Below are 19,218 nucleotides of genomic sequence, written 5' to 3'. Positions count from 1 at the left end.
CCACTGTTCCGCACAGCCGTCGTGGCTGTGTGGAACAGAGTGAGGAATAGTTTTGAGCATCATCTGGACGCCGTCATCCTGCCAGGCTTCAGTGTCGTGGGACTGGACTCGGCGTCGTTCAGATGAGACTTTTTTTTATTTGGTGTGTGTTTCTACGCCCCGCTGAACGTTGTTTCTCGGGCGCGGTCCTGCTGAACTTTTTTTTTATGTTTTTTTTAAATATTTGTTTGTTAGCATTGTTTACTTGTTGGGGTTATTTCGTCAAGGCGTAGCGGCCGGACGGTGCTGTAGGGAGCGTGTTCGCGCGCATTTGGTTGTGTCCCGTTTAGGGAATGCCCGTAGGAGCTGGTTTTTGTTCTTGCCGTGTGCGGCTGAGTTTTTGCGTCTCGATTATTTTTTTTTTTTTTTTTCCTTTACGTGTCGTCGGCTTTTTTGTTTGACTCTCCACCAGGTGTGGACCTATCGCCATGCCACCGCTCGAACCTAAATCTTTTACTTTTTTAGCGTAATTTTTGTTAAGATTAGAGTTGGGTAATTTTATTCTTATTTATTTATTTTTATTTTCTACCCCTCTCCATCACAATCTCTCCGTGTGTTTCGGACCGTTTCCGTGTCTTCACTTTTGTGTATTACGGAAGTGAAAGGCCATTTCCTAGTGATCTGTGCGATATGCGGTGAACGAACCCTAGCGTATTGCTTCGGAAAAAATTGTATATAATATATCAATGATGTGGTGACTTTCTATGTCTGAGTAATATGACAGCTAATAGCTAGTCATGTTAGTTTACAGTAAAAGGTTTATAAATCGAAGCAATACAACGTCTGTGCCCACTAGGCCTGCTGATTTGATTAGATATGTTTCTCGTGGTTTCCCGCTCTTATTAAAACATAAATAACTATTTAGTACCACGAATTGCATTTATAATTGATTACAAAACGCAGACAAAAATTCAAGAACGCTTTTTTCACAATTAATAGAAACGCACGGGTCGCTATGTCTGACTTAGGTCTTACAAAACGAGGTCGTCTTTTTTCGGATATTGAGGCTTAAATATATAACATACAAACAAAATACACACTTTCTCGACTTATTGTTTGGGTAGACAACCGTCATGTCTACATTTTAGATAAAAAATTTTTTTTTAGAAAATAGATTTTAAACATTACACTTTTTGGGTTTAGCATGAAACTAAAGTAAAGGTACCGCAAAGGATATTTTATACACCTGAGTAATTTTATAATATCTATAAAGAGCGTGTTTTGGGCTCTCCGTAGACATAAAAAATATTGATGTAACCGAAGTATATCGCCAGTATTTAATTGTCAAAGTTTGTCAACAATTAACCGAGGGGGCGTTTTCGCGATAGAGAGAGAGAGGGAGGAGGGGGGCTTGAGGCACGGGTGATTGGCCGCCAGTGTTTTACGCGCAAACGGACCCCGCCTCGGCGATCATCCCACTCTCGGAGATTTGCTTGCTGACGGCCCAACCGGCGTGCTTTTACGCGCGAAAATTGTCAAGGGTCAGATCCTTTTGGTGCTTGCCGCGGTGTTGGATTTGTTTTCGCCGCAAGAACTGTTGTTTACCACCAATATCCGCCATTCATTTTATCACCGCTGCGCTCCTCAGCGATTGTCCCCATAGATGTACATGTCTCCTCAATGTAAAACGGAGCGCCGGAGCGGCGACCTAATTGCATCGCAGCGCTATCTAGCAGCGCCGGCTGCAACTGAAAGGTGCCGTCTGCGCATGCGCTCGCGCCGTTCGCGGTGTCCTCCGTCTTTCTTGTTTGAGCCATGCATTATCGGCGTGTCGAGCTGCCAAACGCTGTTCCGATAAACACCGCTAGGTGTTCGGCTCACACGCGGAGATAACGCTGAGGGCAAGTGGCAAAGGGCCAGTGTTGTCGATGAGCACCGCCCCTTGTGCTATCAGGCGTCGATTTTAGGAAGATTGTTGCGCCGCTCGAACCACCGATAACGTGTGGGTCGGAAGAAGAAAACGGAGGCCCCAGCGGAAGGCACGTACGCATGCGCAGATGTAGCCTATCAGTTCCAGCCGGCGGTGCTAGATAGCGCGGCGATGCAGTTAGGTCGCCGCTCCGGCGCTCCGTTCTACTTTGAGGGGACCTGTTTGTCGCCGTCAACGCTGCTGTCAAAACCCCAACTTATCTCACACAGCGAGCACAAAAGAGTCACTGTCGTCTCTTGCTTGGAAAAGAGCGGGACGTTCAATTAGGCCAATCATGACCCTAATTTTGCTTCATAATTCTACTCCGTGATAAAGTTTTAATGCGCGTCCCGGGAAGGTTTCGGGAATCCCAATTTGGTTCAAAAAAAACCCATCACAGATTCCTGATAAACTAAGGAACTCTTCTTTTAATAGCAAGAAAGTCAAATTTTCGGTTCCGCTTCAGAATTGTCACCTTAACAAAAGCCATGGCAGAAGTCGCACCGTCTCCGTGGATTACAAAAATATAATTTGCCAAAATATCTACGTCAGGCAGTAGACTACACAAAATATAATAACAACGAAGCTCGTGCAATAGGGATACCCTATGATTTTGTAGCAACCGCTATATTGTTTGAACTGTGCAGCATGGATTCTCGCGGGTTTTGTTTTCGTCAAATATGAAACGAAGACTTACGCATGCATGCCTCCTTACAGTCTTTGAGCCACTTGAAATTATTTTTATTATTTGTATTCTGCCAAATGGCGACCTGAGTGGTTGTCTGACATTCGTTTGCGGTTATATTGTAATAGTAACGCCTTCTTCCAAAACCAAGTCTTCCCAGGTCTGGAGGTTGCAGGCAGCGGCTCTCCTCTTTACCTGCAAATACACGTTTTATTTACTAATATTGTAGAAATATATTTATTATATCTTCTTGATAATTCACAAGAAAGCGTTTTTAATATTTAGAAATGTCCGTTGGATTCTGGGGAACGATTTACAAAGGTTCTGTTTCGACGTCGTAAGCATTATAAGGTTGATTTGACACCGGTATAGATGACAATTGTGTGGCTCCCGAGGCTTTGTACCCGATTCGTTGTAGTATCTACAAATCGACCACAAACATGGTCTTTTTACTAAGCCTGTGGCAACAAAGTCAGGCCTAACATTATTCTTCATATTCAGGCATACGGACACAACAGTTAGTCGAGAACTTAAAAGGATACCGAACCAAAAATCCGGGTCGAAATTATTTGGTGCAATTTATAGCACATCACTAACTTATGAATAACATTTGATTAAGGACAAATGAAGTGTACGCTTAATCAAAAGAGAAAATTGATATTCTGGGGTGCAACTGGTGATTGTTTTCAGAAGCTGGTTTCGTGACGTCACGATCCTCGCCCAGCTCCCTCCTCGACGGTCGGCGGTGAACGCGGCGATGAAACAGCCGACTGAGTTTGCGTAGAAGTCGTCAGGTGTGAAACAAATTTAAAAGTTATCCCATAGCATAGCGCTGCGCAAAACGGTTCATGACAACGTAGGATACAGCAACAGGTCTGCGCGTGCGATTCCACACAATGTCGCAGTGCGGAAACTTTGAACTGAATCTAAGCAGTTCGCCCTTTACGGTTTACGGCAGGCGTTGGTCTCTGTCGAAAGCGACTGTTTTGTGCGGAAAACTATGCAGATAGGAACTATGAAATAAAACACAAGTTAACCAAAACTATTTCGGGGTTTCAACCTACCGGTAAGAAATATCAGCGTGAAACCTAGCGGTATGTCCTGGCGTTTTACACGGAAGCACAGCAAGAACAATTCAGCGGTGCCACGGAGATACACCTCCAGGTAATTGCAGCGCATCCTGTGTCACGAGGAGTGAAATGGTACTAATGTGTCATTGACGCGGCGAACAGTGACGGCCACCCAGGAGTCAGTCAGTCAGAGTATTGCACAAGGGAAAGCAAAGGAACTGTTTTCAGTTCCTTTGCTTTCCCTTGTGCAATACTCGTGCAATAGGGATACCCTGTGATTTTGTAGCAACCGCTATATTGTTTGAACTGTGCAGCATGGATTCTCGCGGGTTTTGTTCCTTTGGATCTCGCATTCCGCACCAGAGCAGGCGCGCTGCTACATGTGCGACAGTTTGAGACGCTCAAGTTTGTACTTCCCAAAACGAGTCCTACCAAGTCCCTTTGCGAAGCAGCCCCTGGGAAACGAGGGAGACCCATAGGCGTAGGTGTACCAAGCGTTCTGCATCCTTGGGTAGTTTCACGCGCCACCGCTTCATGACGGTAAAAGTGGCGCTGCGGCCGGGTTGCCGGCGCATTCCCGCTCAAAGCGACATGGCGTGTCTAGCGGCGAAGCCAAAACTACACGCGTAAGACGTGTCGTGCAAGCGCGTCCGTGCAACGCAAGCGCTGTTCGAGACGGCTGCCTCGTGCTTGCAGCTTTCGCGGTGGATTGTGCGTGAGGTGTTCTGGAACATGATTTGGAATAAACGTCATTTGTGTGTACTTGTGTTCTGCTTTTTTTTTTCTCGGGCTGCAGCTTTGTTTTCACGTACGCGCATATAGCTCATTTCCAGTCCCGTTGATACTTTTCAGATACAATCGGCGATGTTTTTTGTTTTGTTTTTTATTTTCCTTTATAAACCAGGATAAAGAAGTACACCACCTGTTTCGCGCCCCTCTGCAAGACGGGCTGGCTACAAGTCCGCAAGACAATGATCGAGAGTGTCATTTTGTTCTGTGCCCAAAGATCCTGAACCTTTTTTGGAAATCGAAGATCGCGCTTCGGTGGAACGACAAAAAACTTCTACCCAAGTCAGAAATTTCTGAACTTCACTTTGGAAAAAAATTCAGCGTCCAGAATTTCTCCCACGTCATCAATGAAGAGGTCACCCAACTCGTAAGAGGTTGTTTCTGCCTAACCAAGTATGCTATCCCCTCCATCCTGTTTGACGTCTTTGCATACCTTTATTTTTATTTTAAAATTCATATTTACTCCAAGTTTCAAACTTTAGTAGATTAACAGGAATAATTAATTGCGTCCTTGAGTAAAATACCAATTTTCTGAACTGCGAGAACGACTTTTTATAGCAGCCAAACCGCAGCGCTTTCTCGCCGCGCCTGCAACCGAGACCCTTCCGCGAACGCCATTGAGCGGCGTCATGATCGAATGCCTTGTATTCAATTTTCTGCTCGTTACATCTATTCCTATAGCCACCATACTGTTACTACTCTTTAAGCGCATCACAGGCTGCCTGAAAACTTCTGCCGACAACCGTTGTGTGGCGCGATGAACGCGAAAAACTGCAACTCCCTTGTTCACCTTTTTTTATTTTTCACTGTTGACTGTACAACAAGCCTGTCCAGAACGATGTGCGAATCAATGCGTACAAGAGTGACGTGATTGTTACGGGCATCTTATCTTCACGGCAAGACTTAGGCAAGGTCACACAGGTGGTGATGAGATGCCAGAAACGCTTCTCCGCGCCATTCTACTACGGATCCACTTCCTCAATGCGTCATTCTGGCCAGTACGTCTGGCGTTCTTTCTTCGTTCATTTAAAAAGACAAGCGACAAAAATGCGCAAAAAATGAATGATAAGTACTTCTAAGCCCGTTGTCTTTTCTTAGCTTGTTTAAATTGAAGACTGTCTTAAAACTGAAATTGTGGCTTGAACCATTCATAAACTAAAAGTTGATTGTGAGAGTTTAGTTGATTTGTCTTATTATTGTCATACTTATTCGCCAACAAATGTACTACAACTCCGATAAACATGCAGCTAAAGCTGTATCAGTTCCCATTTCTAAATTTGGTCGTGTTAAAAAAACAATCTAAAAATGCGCTAAAATATACAAGATCTTTTTTATATTTTTTAACATTAACAAATTAAGCGAAAGCGTATTCACGACTTACTTGAACATGTCTCCCAACACTTTTTGGCCGTTGGGAAGTTGGTAACATCATCTGAACATCCCATAATTTGTTCACATTTCTTACTCTTTGCATTGTACCAGTACCTAGCCTCCACAGTGTCACAATACTTTGATGTGAGAAGGGGAATATTGCACTTTTTCTGTACATACCCTTTAAAAAACAGAAACACACTTTAAAACACGCATTATTTCGTATCTAAAGGAATTGAGCCATTCAGCGCACCATTGTTTCATAGACGTGAACTCCGGAATGCATCAGAAGACATTTGTCACGTAGTAATGTCAGGTAGATAATAGAAGTACATAAACCATTCTAAAATGCGGATCTTTCAAGCCTTACATATTCCATATATAATCATGAGATACACCATACATACAGTATCCAACTGCCGTCTTATATACTCCGGTCCAACTAAAGATCTACCTGAATTTTCTTCGGAGGGTGTGCCAACGAATTTCTTAAAAGAACATTAAATATTTTAGTAAAAAAGACATATATCTAACTAAGTAGATGCATACCTGGTTAAAGTTACTGCTAGCTTCATTTCACAAAAAAAAAAAAAAAACCTGTATAATGTAAAGCAGCTGTTTTTTCTTAATCTGCACAGTTACGCCACAAAATTCAATTACTTAAAAACATAGCGCACCTCTTTGTTTTTTTTTCCCCTCCGAGCTTAAGAAATTAAATTCACACATTCGCATAATTTTTCCTCGAGTAAAACACCCAGTAAATTTAAACTATCACTATTTTTTTTGTAACGCATCTGATGGAAATGGTTAGAACGTTATACTCGAAGATGTGAAAAAAATTATTTCCAAATCTCCGCTGTCCCTCGTTGAGCCAAGCGACGGCACAAGTTTTCGCCCAAAAATTCAGCTTGCGTGATAACAAGGACCAGGACGTCAGCATGTAAAGCGGTATGCAGAGTGTTACAGCCCAGACGTCTTTTACCAGCTGACCCTCTTCTATATTTTAGAACACAACGCTTTTCGGCCTGGATATTTTCCAGGCTTCCTCCGTAGGCTGCAGTGACTGACTCAACGTGTGTTCTTCTGGCTCCGGAGGAAAAGCTGACGCACATTTCTTATTAGAGTAATGCGTGTTTTTATTAAGTTTATGAATAAACAATCTAACAATAAGCGTATCAGCGAACATCAGTGTGTTTACTTCAATGGTGTGACACCTAGTTTAAGAGGTTTAGTACAATATTAAAACCATCTTTCTGAAACTAAGCATTATCACCACACGCGAAGAGCACATTTGAGAGGTCAGATGGTATCAAGTGGATTGTGCAATACATTTGAACGGCTTTGCTCGCCGACGTATTTCCAAGTATATGCAGTCAACATATATGAATACCAATATCTCAAGTCGCGTTACCTTTAGCTGAATGGTTTCAAAGTAAGGAGGTTAGATAAGGGAGTTGGTTATACGAGAGGAGCATGGTTCTTATACCAAAGGTTTTATACAGGATTTCCGGATATTAAGCAAACTAATCTGTAACGGACTCATTGGAAAAACAAGCCTACGTGAATACAACTTCATGTCCGCGTTAAAAATACATTCAGTGAAACGGAATTTGTATTTTGAAAATAGAGCATATATTGTCTACTTTCTATGAAACAGAAAAACATAAAAATATTTCACTTACTTGCGCAACGTTCATAACAAGCCTCTAAACTGGTAAAAGGACCACATTTATTTACTGGGTTTTTTTCACATGTTTGTGTATCAACATTATACCGGTAGCCGGTTGAGCGGCCGCAATTCACTGCAGCTGATGGAGCACACTGTCCGTATTCTGGATCTTGAAGCAATTATTAAGAAACATCATTAATTGGGATCAGAGTTTAACGTGGCTTCAAAGTTCTCATCAAAATACCTTTGCGCGATATTTTCTTATGGGCGCTTTTGTATATTATTCATCGTTTCTCAAATCTCGAGTTTGTTTCGCAAACACTGGTACCGTGCGTGTTCTCTCCCAGAATGCATCGCACTCGCGGAGTGTCGCGCGGTGAACCGTGGTCGATGGAACTTGCCGAGTGCAACATGATGCTGTCGCCATCTATGTGGTAGCAAGAGTACCGACCTCAAACCGGAACTAGTTCCCTGCTGTTCGACATGACAGGCGGGTAAACGAGACAATGCGGTCACTGCAATATTTAAATTGGCGATGATAAAACAGATCGATTGGCGTAGAATTATCTACAGACGACGTATGACTCCGCCACACAGTGACAACAAAACAACTTGTAAGAAGTGACAAAATATGAGCAATCTTTCCAGTCTAATATAGCTGATTACACTAAAGGAAACACCCTTGATAGAAATCGCGTAGAAGCTTGATCAGGTCTAAGCGTGAACGACTAAAAGGTCACGGTTTCAAACTAGTCCTCTGGATCCCCCAGCAATACGTTTCAAGACACCTTCGATTTTGGTAGCCTACAGGTAAGTGGGCCTTGATTCCTATTGCAGTTAGATCTAGAGCATTCTGGAACACAAAGACGAGGGTGCAAAATAACTCGTGTAGGTAGATACTAAACATGTTGTTTTACCCCCAAGCCTTGGTAAAAATTACCATTTTTATCTTTCTCGGCTGATTGGACGCATCCTCGTTCTGTCGGGCGACCTTTATCGAGAATTATTGTCCACTCGTGAGTCCACAATAGGCCACACTTGTGCAATAAAGTTTCATTCGTAAAGGCATGAGAAATTAGCGGACGCTGCTGCATGCGTTTGTCCCGGACCTTTCTTTACTCGTCGGTAGATGTCAGTGACTCTACGTCAACAAAAGGGCTCAAAACTTGCAAAAGTATTGGTTGTCGATGACGTCCTTTATAAAATAAGAGTATCACAATTCAAGCTCACGTTTGATTCCGTTTCCGCGATTTCTAACAGGAAATCCACTTTTTTCCTTCTTTTTTTTTTTTCGTTCCGCTTTGTGCGATTGTCAGCTCGTAGCAGACGAACGCCCGTCGTCTGCTCCCGCCAACTCTCGCACCTCGCCTGAGCGATGCTTGATGGGATGACATTCTGGTGCACGCTCGATTATCTCGGTACAGCAAGTGCATGCACGCATGGAGTGCCAGCGCCGAAATGAACTCGGAAAGTGCAGTCACTATTTAAGTGCCGACCGGAACGAAACCGCTCCACACTGGGAGTGGGCGCGCGTGGGCATGAGTGCAGTGAAACAAACTCGCTTTTAGTGAACAGGGTATGTTCTTAGAAACACATAGACCCTAAAAGCGGTCAAACTATTCCACGTTCGTTTGTCAACATTTCAAGCTACTTTTTTCTCGCCGCTTTGCTGCAAAAATTTCCATTGTTGTAAACTCTAGCAAATCTTCATCGTCTGCACTAACGCACAACACTTCGGAGCGCTAATCGCTGCAATCTACGGAGGGCGCTCGGCGAATGACGGGGCTAATATTATGTTTCGACTCCAAAAAAACGTTTTTCGCTGTGGCAACCAGCACGGTAAAACGTCATACTCAACGCACTAATGCAGACAGCTGTTTCTAGGTCAAAACATACCCAGCCCCATCATTCTCCGAGCACCCTCCGTAAATCGCAGCGATTAGCTCTCCCAAGTTTTGTCTTTGGTGCACATCATCAAGATCTCTTAGAGTTTAAGTAGCTTCACAATACAACTGCTTAGTATGCCCGGTTGCTTTCTTTATATTCATAGCGGTTTTTAATTTTTTATGCATTCAACATTTCAAGTAAATGAAAGCTGAACTAAGCCAATGCTTTTTGCGAGAGATAATGCCGTTCCTTATCGTAACGATTGATATAAGCCTTTCTGTCGAGTGAACTCCATCGGAAGCGCTGCGCCAGTTAAGGGGATGCTGAACCAAACCATTTCAGTGTCCATGATAAGTGGCGCACGGTATTTTCACGAGCCAGCAGTCGCCGATGTGCCCGAGCACACGTAACGAAATTGACGGCATTCACGCTTAAGATGACAGTTAAATGAAATAAAATAAAGACGCTTTCCATCTCCACAGTGGGGTCTGGTGTAAAAGGTAAGCGATTTGTTGGTCTAACACGCAAGTAGTTTCAATTGTAAAGGTGAAACGCCTGTTTTTATTCTCCTTTAGCCCGAGGCCCATACCTATTACTGTTCTCTCAAGCGCGAATGGGGGACTATAATGTCAATTTCGCTGCGTGCTCTCGCACCACGCCGGCCACTGCTGGCTCCTGGAAAGATCGCGCGCCACTTATTATAGACACTAAATCGTTTGATTCAGTATCCATTTAGGATAAATATTTTTAAACGTTGCTTATTAACTCTTTAATTGTTATAGTCAGACTTCGAAAGTAATTTTGTAATTGCCACGTTACTTCTTTTGAAAGAGATTTGTAATGTAATTTCGTTACAAAACATTGGTAATGGATTACTTTAATTACTAGTTACTCTTTAAAACTATGAGCGTAATACAGTAACTGGAGCAATACGAGCAGAACATTCAGCAGCATAAAGAGAGTAAGTTCAACAAATTAGAAAACACCATGAAGGGGAAAACAGCCGAAAAGAAAACACGATTTTTTGTATGAACGGTCACTAGAACGACTAGAAAAACGAGCAAGACATGTACAAATTATACGAAAGACAAAGATCAAGTAAGACAATGCCGAGTAGGCTCCCCGTCGCCTGGCATCGTGTTTTTCTTCTTCTCCCGGGCAGGAGAAAGCTCTTTGTGTTTATTATTTTTTTTTTTACACCTTTCCAACTTTGACGATCCCCGCCACCTGCACATATATCAAACGCGAGTCGATATTCCCCGATTCGCGGGTTCAGAATTCACGTAACAGACGATGTAGCCTCGCGCGAGGGGGTCGAATTCCCTTTGTCGTTGATATGCGCTACGGTATTCTAGCACACCCTAGAGGCACGGCTGAAGAGCTCCAGGTGCAAGGCTAAGAGCATTGTCTTCGAAGGTACGGACGATACTTCTTTTGGTTTCCTTGTCTGGGCATGGTGGTCGAGCCCACCTACTCACTTTACAGTGGAAGGGGGGGGGGGGGGGGGTTAGACCATCTAAGGAGTGCTGACAGAGAGAGAAAAAGAGAACGTGTAAAAGTGGTGTGATCCTCTGTTGTTTTGTGGGACTGATGGCCACTGCTTCCCTCCCTCTCTATTCCCTTCCCTCCCCTGGCCTCCACAAATATTGGTATGAAAGTGAGAACCAATGATCGATCGATAACACGTAAACGCCACTTTTTCTCTGATTGCTCGAGTTTTCGGTCATCAATTGACCGTCGTCTCCATGGGCATCTCATAATGAGACGCTTAAAATTCAGGGTATTAAATATAACGAAAACCTAGAGTTTCAGTGCATACTTCGTTTGCCAAAAAAAAACACACATCGTCATCAGCAAGAACAACAAACTCTAATATACGGAAACACATCAAGGTAAGCTGGGACACCTGTATTCTGCATTGGCTATACATATTAACGTTATAGCCAAGTTTTTCTTTTCTCGTGAATAACAGGCGAAGCACCCGAGTCAAAAGGGAGCTTTCGTAGGTCGCTTCATTAGCTCCGAATCTCGTAGCGGAGGTAGAAGCTGCTACTGGGCATGCGCACCGCTAGCTTTGTCTGCACAATTCCTGGGATTATTTCTGGAGGCCGTAAGCTATAGCGGTATGGCGGGTGGGGTTGCAGCTTTCGGTGCCTTGTCAGCTTACAGGCGAACGGAGTGCACCTACACTCTTTCACTTAAATACAATATTTTATTTTTACAAGGACTACCAGAATACGGGCGTATGAAAAATGAAATGTTGTGTTGCTGAACATTTTTGACAAATATCAAAATTGTTTCTATTGTTTGCTGGATAAGTGTACAGAAAAAGTAACGTGAAGGTAATTTGTAACGTAACGAGTAAAGTAATACGATACTTTTCAGCAAAAGTAATTTGTAACGGTAATTCATTACATTTGAGGCCTGGTAATTTGTAGTTGTAATCCATTTCATTTTTTCATGTAACGAGCACAAGTCTGGTTATAGTCACCGACAGCCTAAGAGACTTAGGGCGTGGCCTATCGTGTTCACGCTTCTTGCCTGAACGACGTATGCCTTTGTGATTGGCTCTTCTGCGTTCCTATCAGCTACCACCGCAATCTCATTGAATGTGCGGCGATAATGAGATGACCGGGACTCGCCACGCAAAGCGTTCCTGCGCTATCACTGACTATAGATCTTCCCAATATTCGCCTTCTGGGCGCCGCTATCGTTGTCCGCTGGGATGTGGAAGGCGTTCCGAGCGCGCAAAGTTGCTCTCTTCCACAAAATATGAGATGCCGCACAATGACACCCATAGTCCGGTCACTCAGCATTCTACGCCTTGGTAACAGGAGCTGGAAAGGTCTATAGTTTGATCTTTATCATGCCCCAATGGTTCCGTTGAATTCAGTCGCAGCCGATAGGGTTAGCATGCAGGATTTTTAAAAATTTAAACCTCACCCTTTTAGCTTATAAGCTCTAATATACACCTCTAATATACATAAGGTTTTTCTCTAGGTAGAATCTATTCTACCTAGAGAAAATCCTTATGTATATTAGAGGTTTGTCTTCGACGACCGTATGCGAAACGACAGCAAAATCACCATTGAAAGTAATAGGAGAGCGTCCCAGGCTGCAAAGAGCATTGCGCCAATATTGGCGTCGGATCGGAGAAATTAGGCCAATTTCATTCTGATACTGCCGATATTGGCGCTGGATCGTGAAGATCGGACCAGTGTGATGAGGTCGATGTCGGCGGAACATCACTTGGGTCGGCCAGCGCCACGCTAATATACAGTATCTGCAGCGCCGTTTTCCGGTAATTTGTCGGCTCTGAACCGGCTATATCGGCCGGTATTAGGAATTCTCGACCGTTTCTAAAACGATACCAATTATTTGTCGGGTCTGAACCGGCTATACCGGCCGGTATTAGGAATTCTCGGCCGTTTCTAAACGATTCTGAATCGGTCAATCGCGGCTGCCGCCGCTGTTGCCAAGGGCCGCGCCGAGCAATCAGCGGCTGGAACAGCGTTTTTCCGTACAAACAAACGAAAAAAAAAACATTTTTGCAGTAAGTTTTATTGGAGATTAGTACAAAGCGGGGGAGGCGAGACGTTTTCTAAATATTTAGTTTACAAGGTTTTGCGGCACAATTAATAGTGTTTCTATACGACCATGTCTCAGCAGTGATTTCAGGTAGCGCGTCCCGACCCAGGTGCATGCTAACTTCGGCAGCAATTCGCGGCGCGTCCGCTCGGGAATTTGGGGTGGCACCCTTGAAGCCACTCCACCGTATATGTTTCGGCTCCGAAATAGCCGATTAAAGCCAAAATAGAAGTCACGTGCAGTTCGTCGAGTAGCCGGTGGGGGAGAAATGGCTGCGTTGCGATCGCTATTAGCTCGGCTTTCGAATACGAATCGGTGCCATTTTTACAGAGAAGGCTCTATGGCAGTTGCCCAAATAAGTGATTCTTTTTTTTTTGTTTAGTAACGTTGGCTTGGCACAAAGTCCGCTAACACCGCAGCGGCCGCGGCCATGTTAAGCGATATTCCCGCATATCCGCCGAGCTCTCTATCGATATTTCGCCGGTACTGACCCATTTTCAAAACGATCGTTCACCGATACTCGCCCATCTCTGCCCAGTACTCAAATAATATCGCCGATTCTGTCCCGTTTTTAGAACGATCGTTAAACGATATTCGCCCAACACTGGGCCGTGGTGCGAAACATGATATTGACCCAATATTGTGAGCAATTTTCCCCCGACGCTGGTTCAGTGTCGCCGTGCCGCCTGGTCTGTTGGCTGAGCATTTTGAAAGGTTTTTTAACGCAAGTATGGACAAATGACACACAAGAAGAAACACGACAGACATAGACGGCGTTCGTGTCTGACGTTTTTGTCTGTCGTGTTTCTCCTTGTTTGTGCTTTGTTCATACTTGCGTTCAAAAAACATTCAATATCAAAATAACTTTTTCTATATAGCTTCAATGTGTAGTTCAGATTTATCGCACATAGCGATTAATCTCTCTCTTATCGGCTGTGCCAATATATCTAAGATTGAAGCGGATTCGCTTGTCACTTAGAGTGCCAGGCTTCCATCCCTAAAATCGGTAAATTACTTCATGCCTCGCTGGCTAGTCTGCGTTTTTTTTTTTTTCATTCATATACTATACAATTACGGTTTGTTTTTATACAATAACGTATAAAATCAGCGGAGGACACTTATGACTGTTTACGTGTAGGAATGCAAAAGCATTCGTACACGCAGCACATTCCTTCAAGCAGCGCGCCCCGCTGTTCTCCGTAAAGGCCGGCGGGGCCTCTGCGGACGCGCGCGCGCCACCCTCTCTCTTTTACTAGCGCGCGGGCCGCAGCGCCATGAAGAGGGCTTCTCTATGGGGTGGCGGTCCTTGTAACAATGACGCGTCGAAGCCAATGAGAATGTATTGCTCGTTTTGCTCAGCCGAAATTGAGGTGCCGCTTTTCACGATTACACGGTCCATGAAGCAGTTAATACTTTCGCATTAAAAATTATATCAGTTCAAACAAACCACCGTTTAATATACCACAGAGCATTCTAGTCGTCATTTTGCTTGACATTCCTGGACATTTCCTTTGTAAAACCCAGGTAATGTTTACAATGAGCAATAAACAGCAAGTTCAAAGTAGACATTTTGTAAGCACCTCCGGTTTGGTTTCTTTACGGGAAGTGCAGTGGATAACATGGCTTCCGAATGTATAATATATTATTCGTTGCGCAGCATGCTCTTTTTAAACTCCAGTATGTTAAACACCGGTATCAGCATCGAAACTTTAAAATATAAACAAATTTGAACAAAAATAAAATTCGGTATTGTTCTTAAATAAACGACCTTTAAAGTTGCATAATTCGAAGAGTTAGTTTAGGATGCGGTCATACATACCTCTACATTTTTCAATACATTTCATTTTACGTTTGAAGATATTGGGTTCATGTTCACCCGCTCTAACTGTAATATCTATGCATGCTCCTTGGGTTGAATTATACGTTGTCGCTGGAAGACCCCGTGTCCTATTGATGTGTGGAGGCTCTATAAAGCACTCGAGAGGTACTGTCCCTACGAAGTAAAAATAGTAAAAAAAAAAAGATATTTGTTACAAATATTTCATTAATCTTTTTTTTTTTTGCATAACAAGTTTTCTTAAAAGCACATAGGGTAATATCACGCTCATGTTTCTGGAGTATAGATGCGATATGAGACCCTGGTAAACTAGGGGATGCTGAGTCACGTAACTCGTTTTGTGGTTTTTTGCCAGATATTGTAAGATTGTAGTTCAAACTATAGATAAACTCGTTTTCAACACGATGTGTATATATTTAAAAAAAACTCAAGTTGACCCACGTGGCAAAGTGTCAGAACGCTTACACGCTAGTTACGACAAAGCTTCCCCACAAAAAAAACATTGGAGCATTATCAGGAAGTTCGCCCAATTAAATTACAGTCTTAGGTGATGAAAATAAAGTTATTTCGAATATCAGTGGAAAACATACAACGATAACACAATTAAACTGAAGCAATCAAATTGAAGAAGTTTTAATAAGCTGGCAGGCGCATCAATTTGGAACATCCTTATGAGTATCAAGATTGGTCCTAACTGGTTTTTATATTCTTAGTGCATGCTAGCCCGAGTAAAAAATAAACGACATCTAATATTCAGCGTGAGAGGAAGAAATAGGGACTACCCGTTTAAGAGTTGCCACCACGTTCGTGTTTGTTAGGCATTTCGCCAACTTCTACATAAGAGGGGGACATCGAAGTTGAATTAGGTTCCCGAGACTTCGGTGATGTAAAAAACCTAAAGATGTTGGCAATCCCCTGTAACGCCGAATTAGAGTACAGCTCTTGAGGAGGAGAAGGGAAGGGTTCTGAGCGGAGAAGGTGGAAAGTCCCCCGCTACTAACATGGGTGTGGATCGACGTGTGCCTAACGCAAGTCGCAGAAAATGCACATCTTTGGTGACAGCATCGCGTGTAAATTTGACAAGAATTTAGCGGGGCAATTTTTTCCCCTAACTTTGCGGGCAATCTTTTTCCACAAGATTTAGCGGGCAAATCTTTTCCGTTAAGTTTAGCGGGGAAATTTTTTCCACTAGATTTAGCGGAGAAAGGTTTTCCGTTAGATTTAGCGGGAATTTGTTTCCACTAGATCTAGCGTGGATTTTTTCCGCTAGATCTAGCGTGGATTTTTTCCGCTAGACGTCACACGTTCAAAATGCACCGCGCGGTTACGCCGACGGCGACATCGCTTAACCCGGAAACGGGCGCCTGAGAGCTGAGCACTAAAAGACAAAATCCTAAAATGACTACGGGTAAATCATTTATGGTATTTTAAATTTGTGCATTATCTTTTAATCTTTATAGTCAGACCTCCGATATACCCAACTATTGCATCATTACTGTAGATCTTGGTGCAAAGTTGACGTATTTTATATGCTACTTATTCTGTTGATTTGCATCAGATCAATTTTAGTCTGATCAGACCCCGATTAGATTGCGATAAAATTGAATAGTATAAAAACATTAAAAAATTAACTGTGCATGAAATGTACTTAAAATAACAGTCTAAAAGCCTCCAAAAGATTCCGAAAACGGCGTGAGGGATACTTTAGAGTAGCAATAAAAATCTGCAATAATAGGGTATAGTTAAAAACCGAAATTTCGACAAGTCTAGACCAATTTTGGGTTTTATGTGATAAAAAAGGAACCGTCTTGTTTAAAAAAAGCAAGCATCTTAAAAATAAGCTATTTATCTCATAAGCAACAAATTTGAAATACATATTTTCAAGCTTAAGCATGTGAATAGCATCTTTAATGAAAATAAGCTTGCTGAACGTACAACCCTGTACAGCAGCAGTTAAAAAAACCTCGAACAACCAAATTAGAGAGTGGAGCTACTTGTTTGCCAGTCAACTAATTCTAGAAAAAAAAACTACCAAACTTTTTTTTTTTAATATTAAGCCTCCTCTTCTGGTAACATTGAGTAATCCAACATGAGTCTTGTCGCGCGAAGTGGGCTGCTTCCACGGTTTTACACCCGACAGAATTTTTCTGCTACTAGTTATCCTTGTTCCAGCCCTTTATTCATAAGATACGTTTTATAAGTCTTATCTGCCTATATCATTCTCAATACACAGCTTTTTGCGTGGTACATAAAGTAGAAATAAAAACTAAATATATTTTAAAACTCAGCAATGTGTTTGGTTTATATTTATTCTTTGTTCACAGTTACCTTCTGTTCCTAACTGCAACTTTAACTTTTTGCGATAAACTAATATCCAAAATCTGGAATATTTTGAGCTAGATCATAATATTCTTACTTATAATATATTACAGTTTGATAAACGAAGTTTTTTGACGAGTAAAACAAATTGTAGGACGTTTTTAAAGACGCTCCCAGTCATTACCAATAAAGGCCACACCGCCGCTGTGCATTCCCTCCGTAGTCAGTAGGCAAAGGAGAGCGAAAACTAAGTCGTAACTGTGCACGTTAGGTGACGGTCGATTCAGCTTAAGCGAAAATACGGTTTCTTCAACAACTACCGACACAAAAATAGATGGAGTAATATTTACTCAGAGAACTGATCGTGGAAAAAAAAAACATTTCTCAGTGTTCGTTGAGCTAAAGTCATGCAATACGAATGGCATCACTTACCCCTGCATATTCTCCGGCATTCTGTTACAGTTTGAAACTTGTTTTTCTTATGATCAAAATATGGATCAGGAAAGTGGAAAACACGACACTGGTCTCTGCTCTGGTCGTAAAACCATCCTTGTGTAAGCGCCCAGCCTCTGGAAGTATCTGGTGGGCCATAGCATCTGCTTTCTACTGCCATCGACGAGGCATCCTCTCCACTGTCTTGATAAGTTCCCTCGTCACAGTAGCATACTCCTAGAAACAAGATGTTGATATTGATAAAAAGAGAATCAAACTTACTTTTTTTTTAATTCTGAAGTGAACGCTTAAACGCACTATGCTTGAGCATCGTCACCAGCGTGGGTCAAGCAGTTTTTTTATTTAAGTTTATTGATCCATTTTTTCTTAGTCATGAACATTTGTTTCAGACATTTTCTTAGTTTGGAGAGTTGTCATGGGTACAATAATTCTTAGTACTATGTTTTGTGGGTTTTATTTTGTGTGACACCTTTGCCCCTCTAATAAATGCCCGTCACGAACATTTCAGGTGCAACGAAACAAAATTTAATTGGAATGATTGATTTATTTGTTTCTTTCTTTTTTTTGTGCTCATCAGCAGCTGACGCACAGCATGAGCTGTTTATGTTACAATTGAAAACGAGCGTGTTGGTTAATAGATACAAAACTTGAAAGTATAAAACAGAGAGGACGAGGACGAGAACAGGACATCTTTCATTTAGCAACAACATAGAATGGCACAACGATAAAAAACCGCCCCCAAGGGTCTCAGCGTTCTCAAAGAGGGAAAGGAGATACTAGTTATGAAGGAAAGGGAATACACTAAAAGAAAAGTTTGAAAAGCGCATCAGTAATCAAGTTATTTTTCGATTAGTTAGAATTAACCTTGGTCATTGTCAGTGAAATGCAGAATTATTCTTGTTTGCAGTCCAAAAAGGGAATTGTACTATAAATATAAGAGTCTAAAAATCTGTAGCGTCACGACGAGGTGTCAATATTCTAGTTATCTCTGGTGCTAAGAATTCGACCTCTGTCTTTGTCAATGATAATGACGGTGCAGAAATGTTGTTGTTAACAGTCCCCATGGCAAATGACTCGATGATTTCTCTCCCAAATCTGTTGTTGTGCCCTCCCAGTATCTTAGTATTAGAAAAATGAGGAGTACAGTCATCGCATGTGCGGCTGTGAACGACAATGGGGTGATACGACTCGGTTGAAGCCTTTGATGCTTCCAAGTTATGTTCTCTGAGTCGGTGGTTGACGCATCTCCCAGTCTGTCCAATGTACTGACTGCCACAACTTAGTGGAATCGAATACACCTTCCTTTCTTCGCATTCTACGAACTTTTTTGCATGTTTTACATTGCACCCTCGGGGACTGTCGCTGCCATTAACCTTTTTGCACATCTGTTTGAGGCGCATACGACAAGAAAAAACCACACTCGTGTCGAACTTGGACGCAATAGACCTTAGACGGTGCGCGGAATTGTGCATGTAGGGAATCACAGCGAAACGACCTTTCTTTTTTAAAACAACTTGCGGAAGTTGTGGTTTGATAATGAACCTCTCAAGGGTGGAGCGAAGTAGGTCAGCAGGAAAGCCTGCTTTTTCTAACCTCTGCTGC

General features: G+C 42.5%; 1 protein-coding gene across 1 annotated transcript in view; it reads right to left on the bottom strand.

The window, feature by feature from the left end:
- Positions 1-2,622: 2,622 nt before the first annotated feature.
- Positions 2,623-19,218, bottom strand: part of LOC121835149 (actinia tenebrosa protease inhibitors-like) — a 60,643-nt gene continuing 44,047 nt past the window's right edge. The window contains exons 3-7 of the mRNA XM_042289109.1: positions 17,596-17,832; positions 14,827-15,000; positions 7,546-7,701; positions 5,874-6,044; positions 2,623-2,828 (exon numbers count right to left, since the gene is read on the bottom strand). Of these exons, the coding sequence (XP_042145043.1) occupies positions 2,623-2,828; positions 5,874-6,044; positions 7,546-7,701; positions 14,827-15,000; positions 17,596-17,832 (944 nt within the window). The remainder of the gene's footprint in view (positions 2,829-5,873; positions 6,045-7,545; positions 7,702-14,826; positions 15,001-17,595; positions 17,833-19,218) is intronic.

Source organism: Ixodes scapularis, unplaced genomic scaffold (assembly GCF_016920785.2).
Source record: "Ixodes scapularis isolate PalLabHiFi unplaced genomic scaffold, ASM1692078v2 PGA_scaffold11__112_contigs__length_91849675, whole genome shotgun sequence".
NCBI lineage: Eukaryota > Metazoa > Arthropoda > Arachnida > Ixodida > Ixodidae > Ixodes > Ixodes scapularis.
Note: the sequence above shows the minus strand (reverse complement) of the source record. Positions and strands in the feature narration are given on the sequence as shown.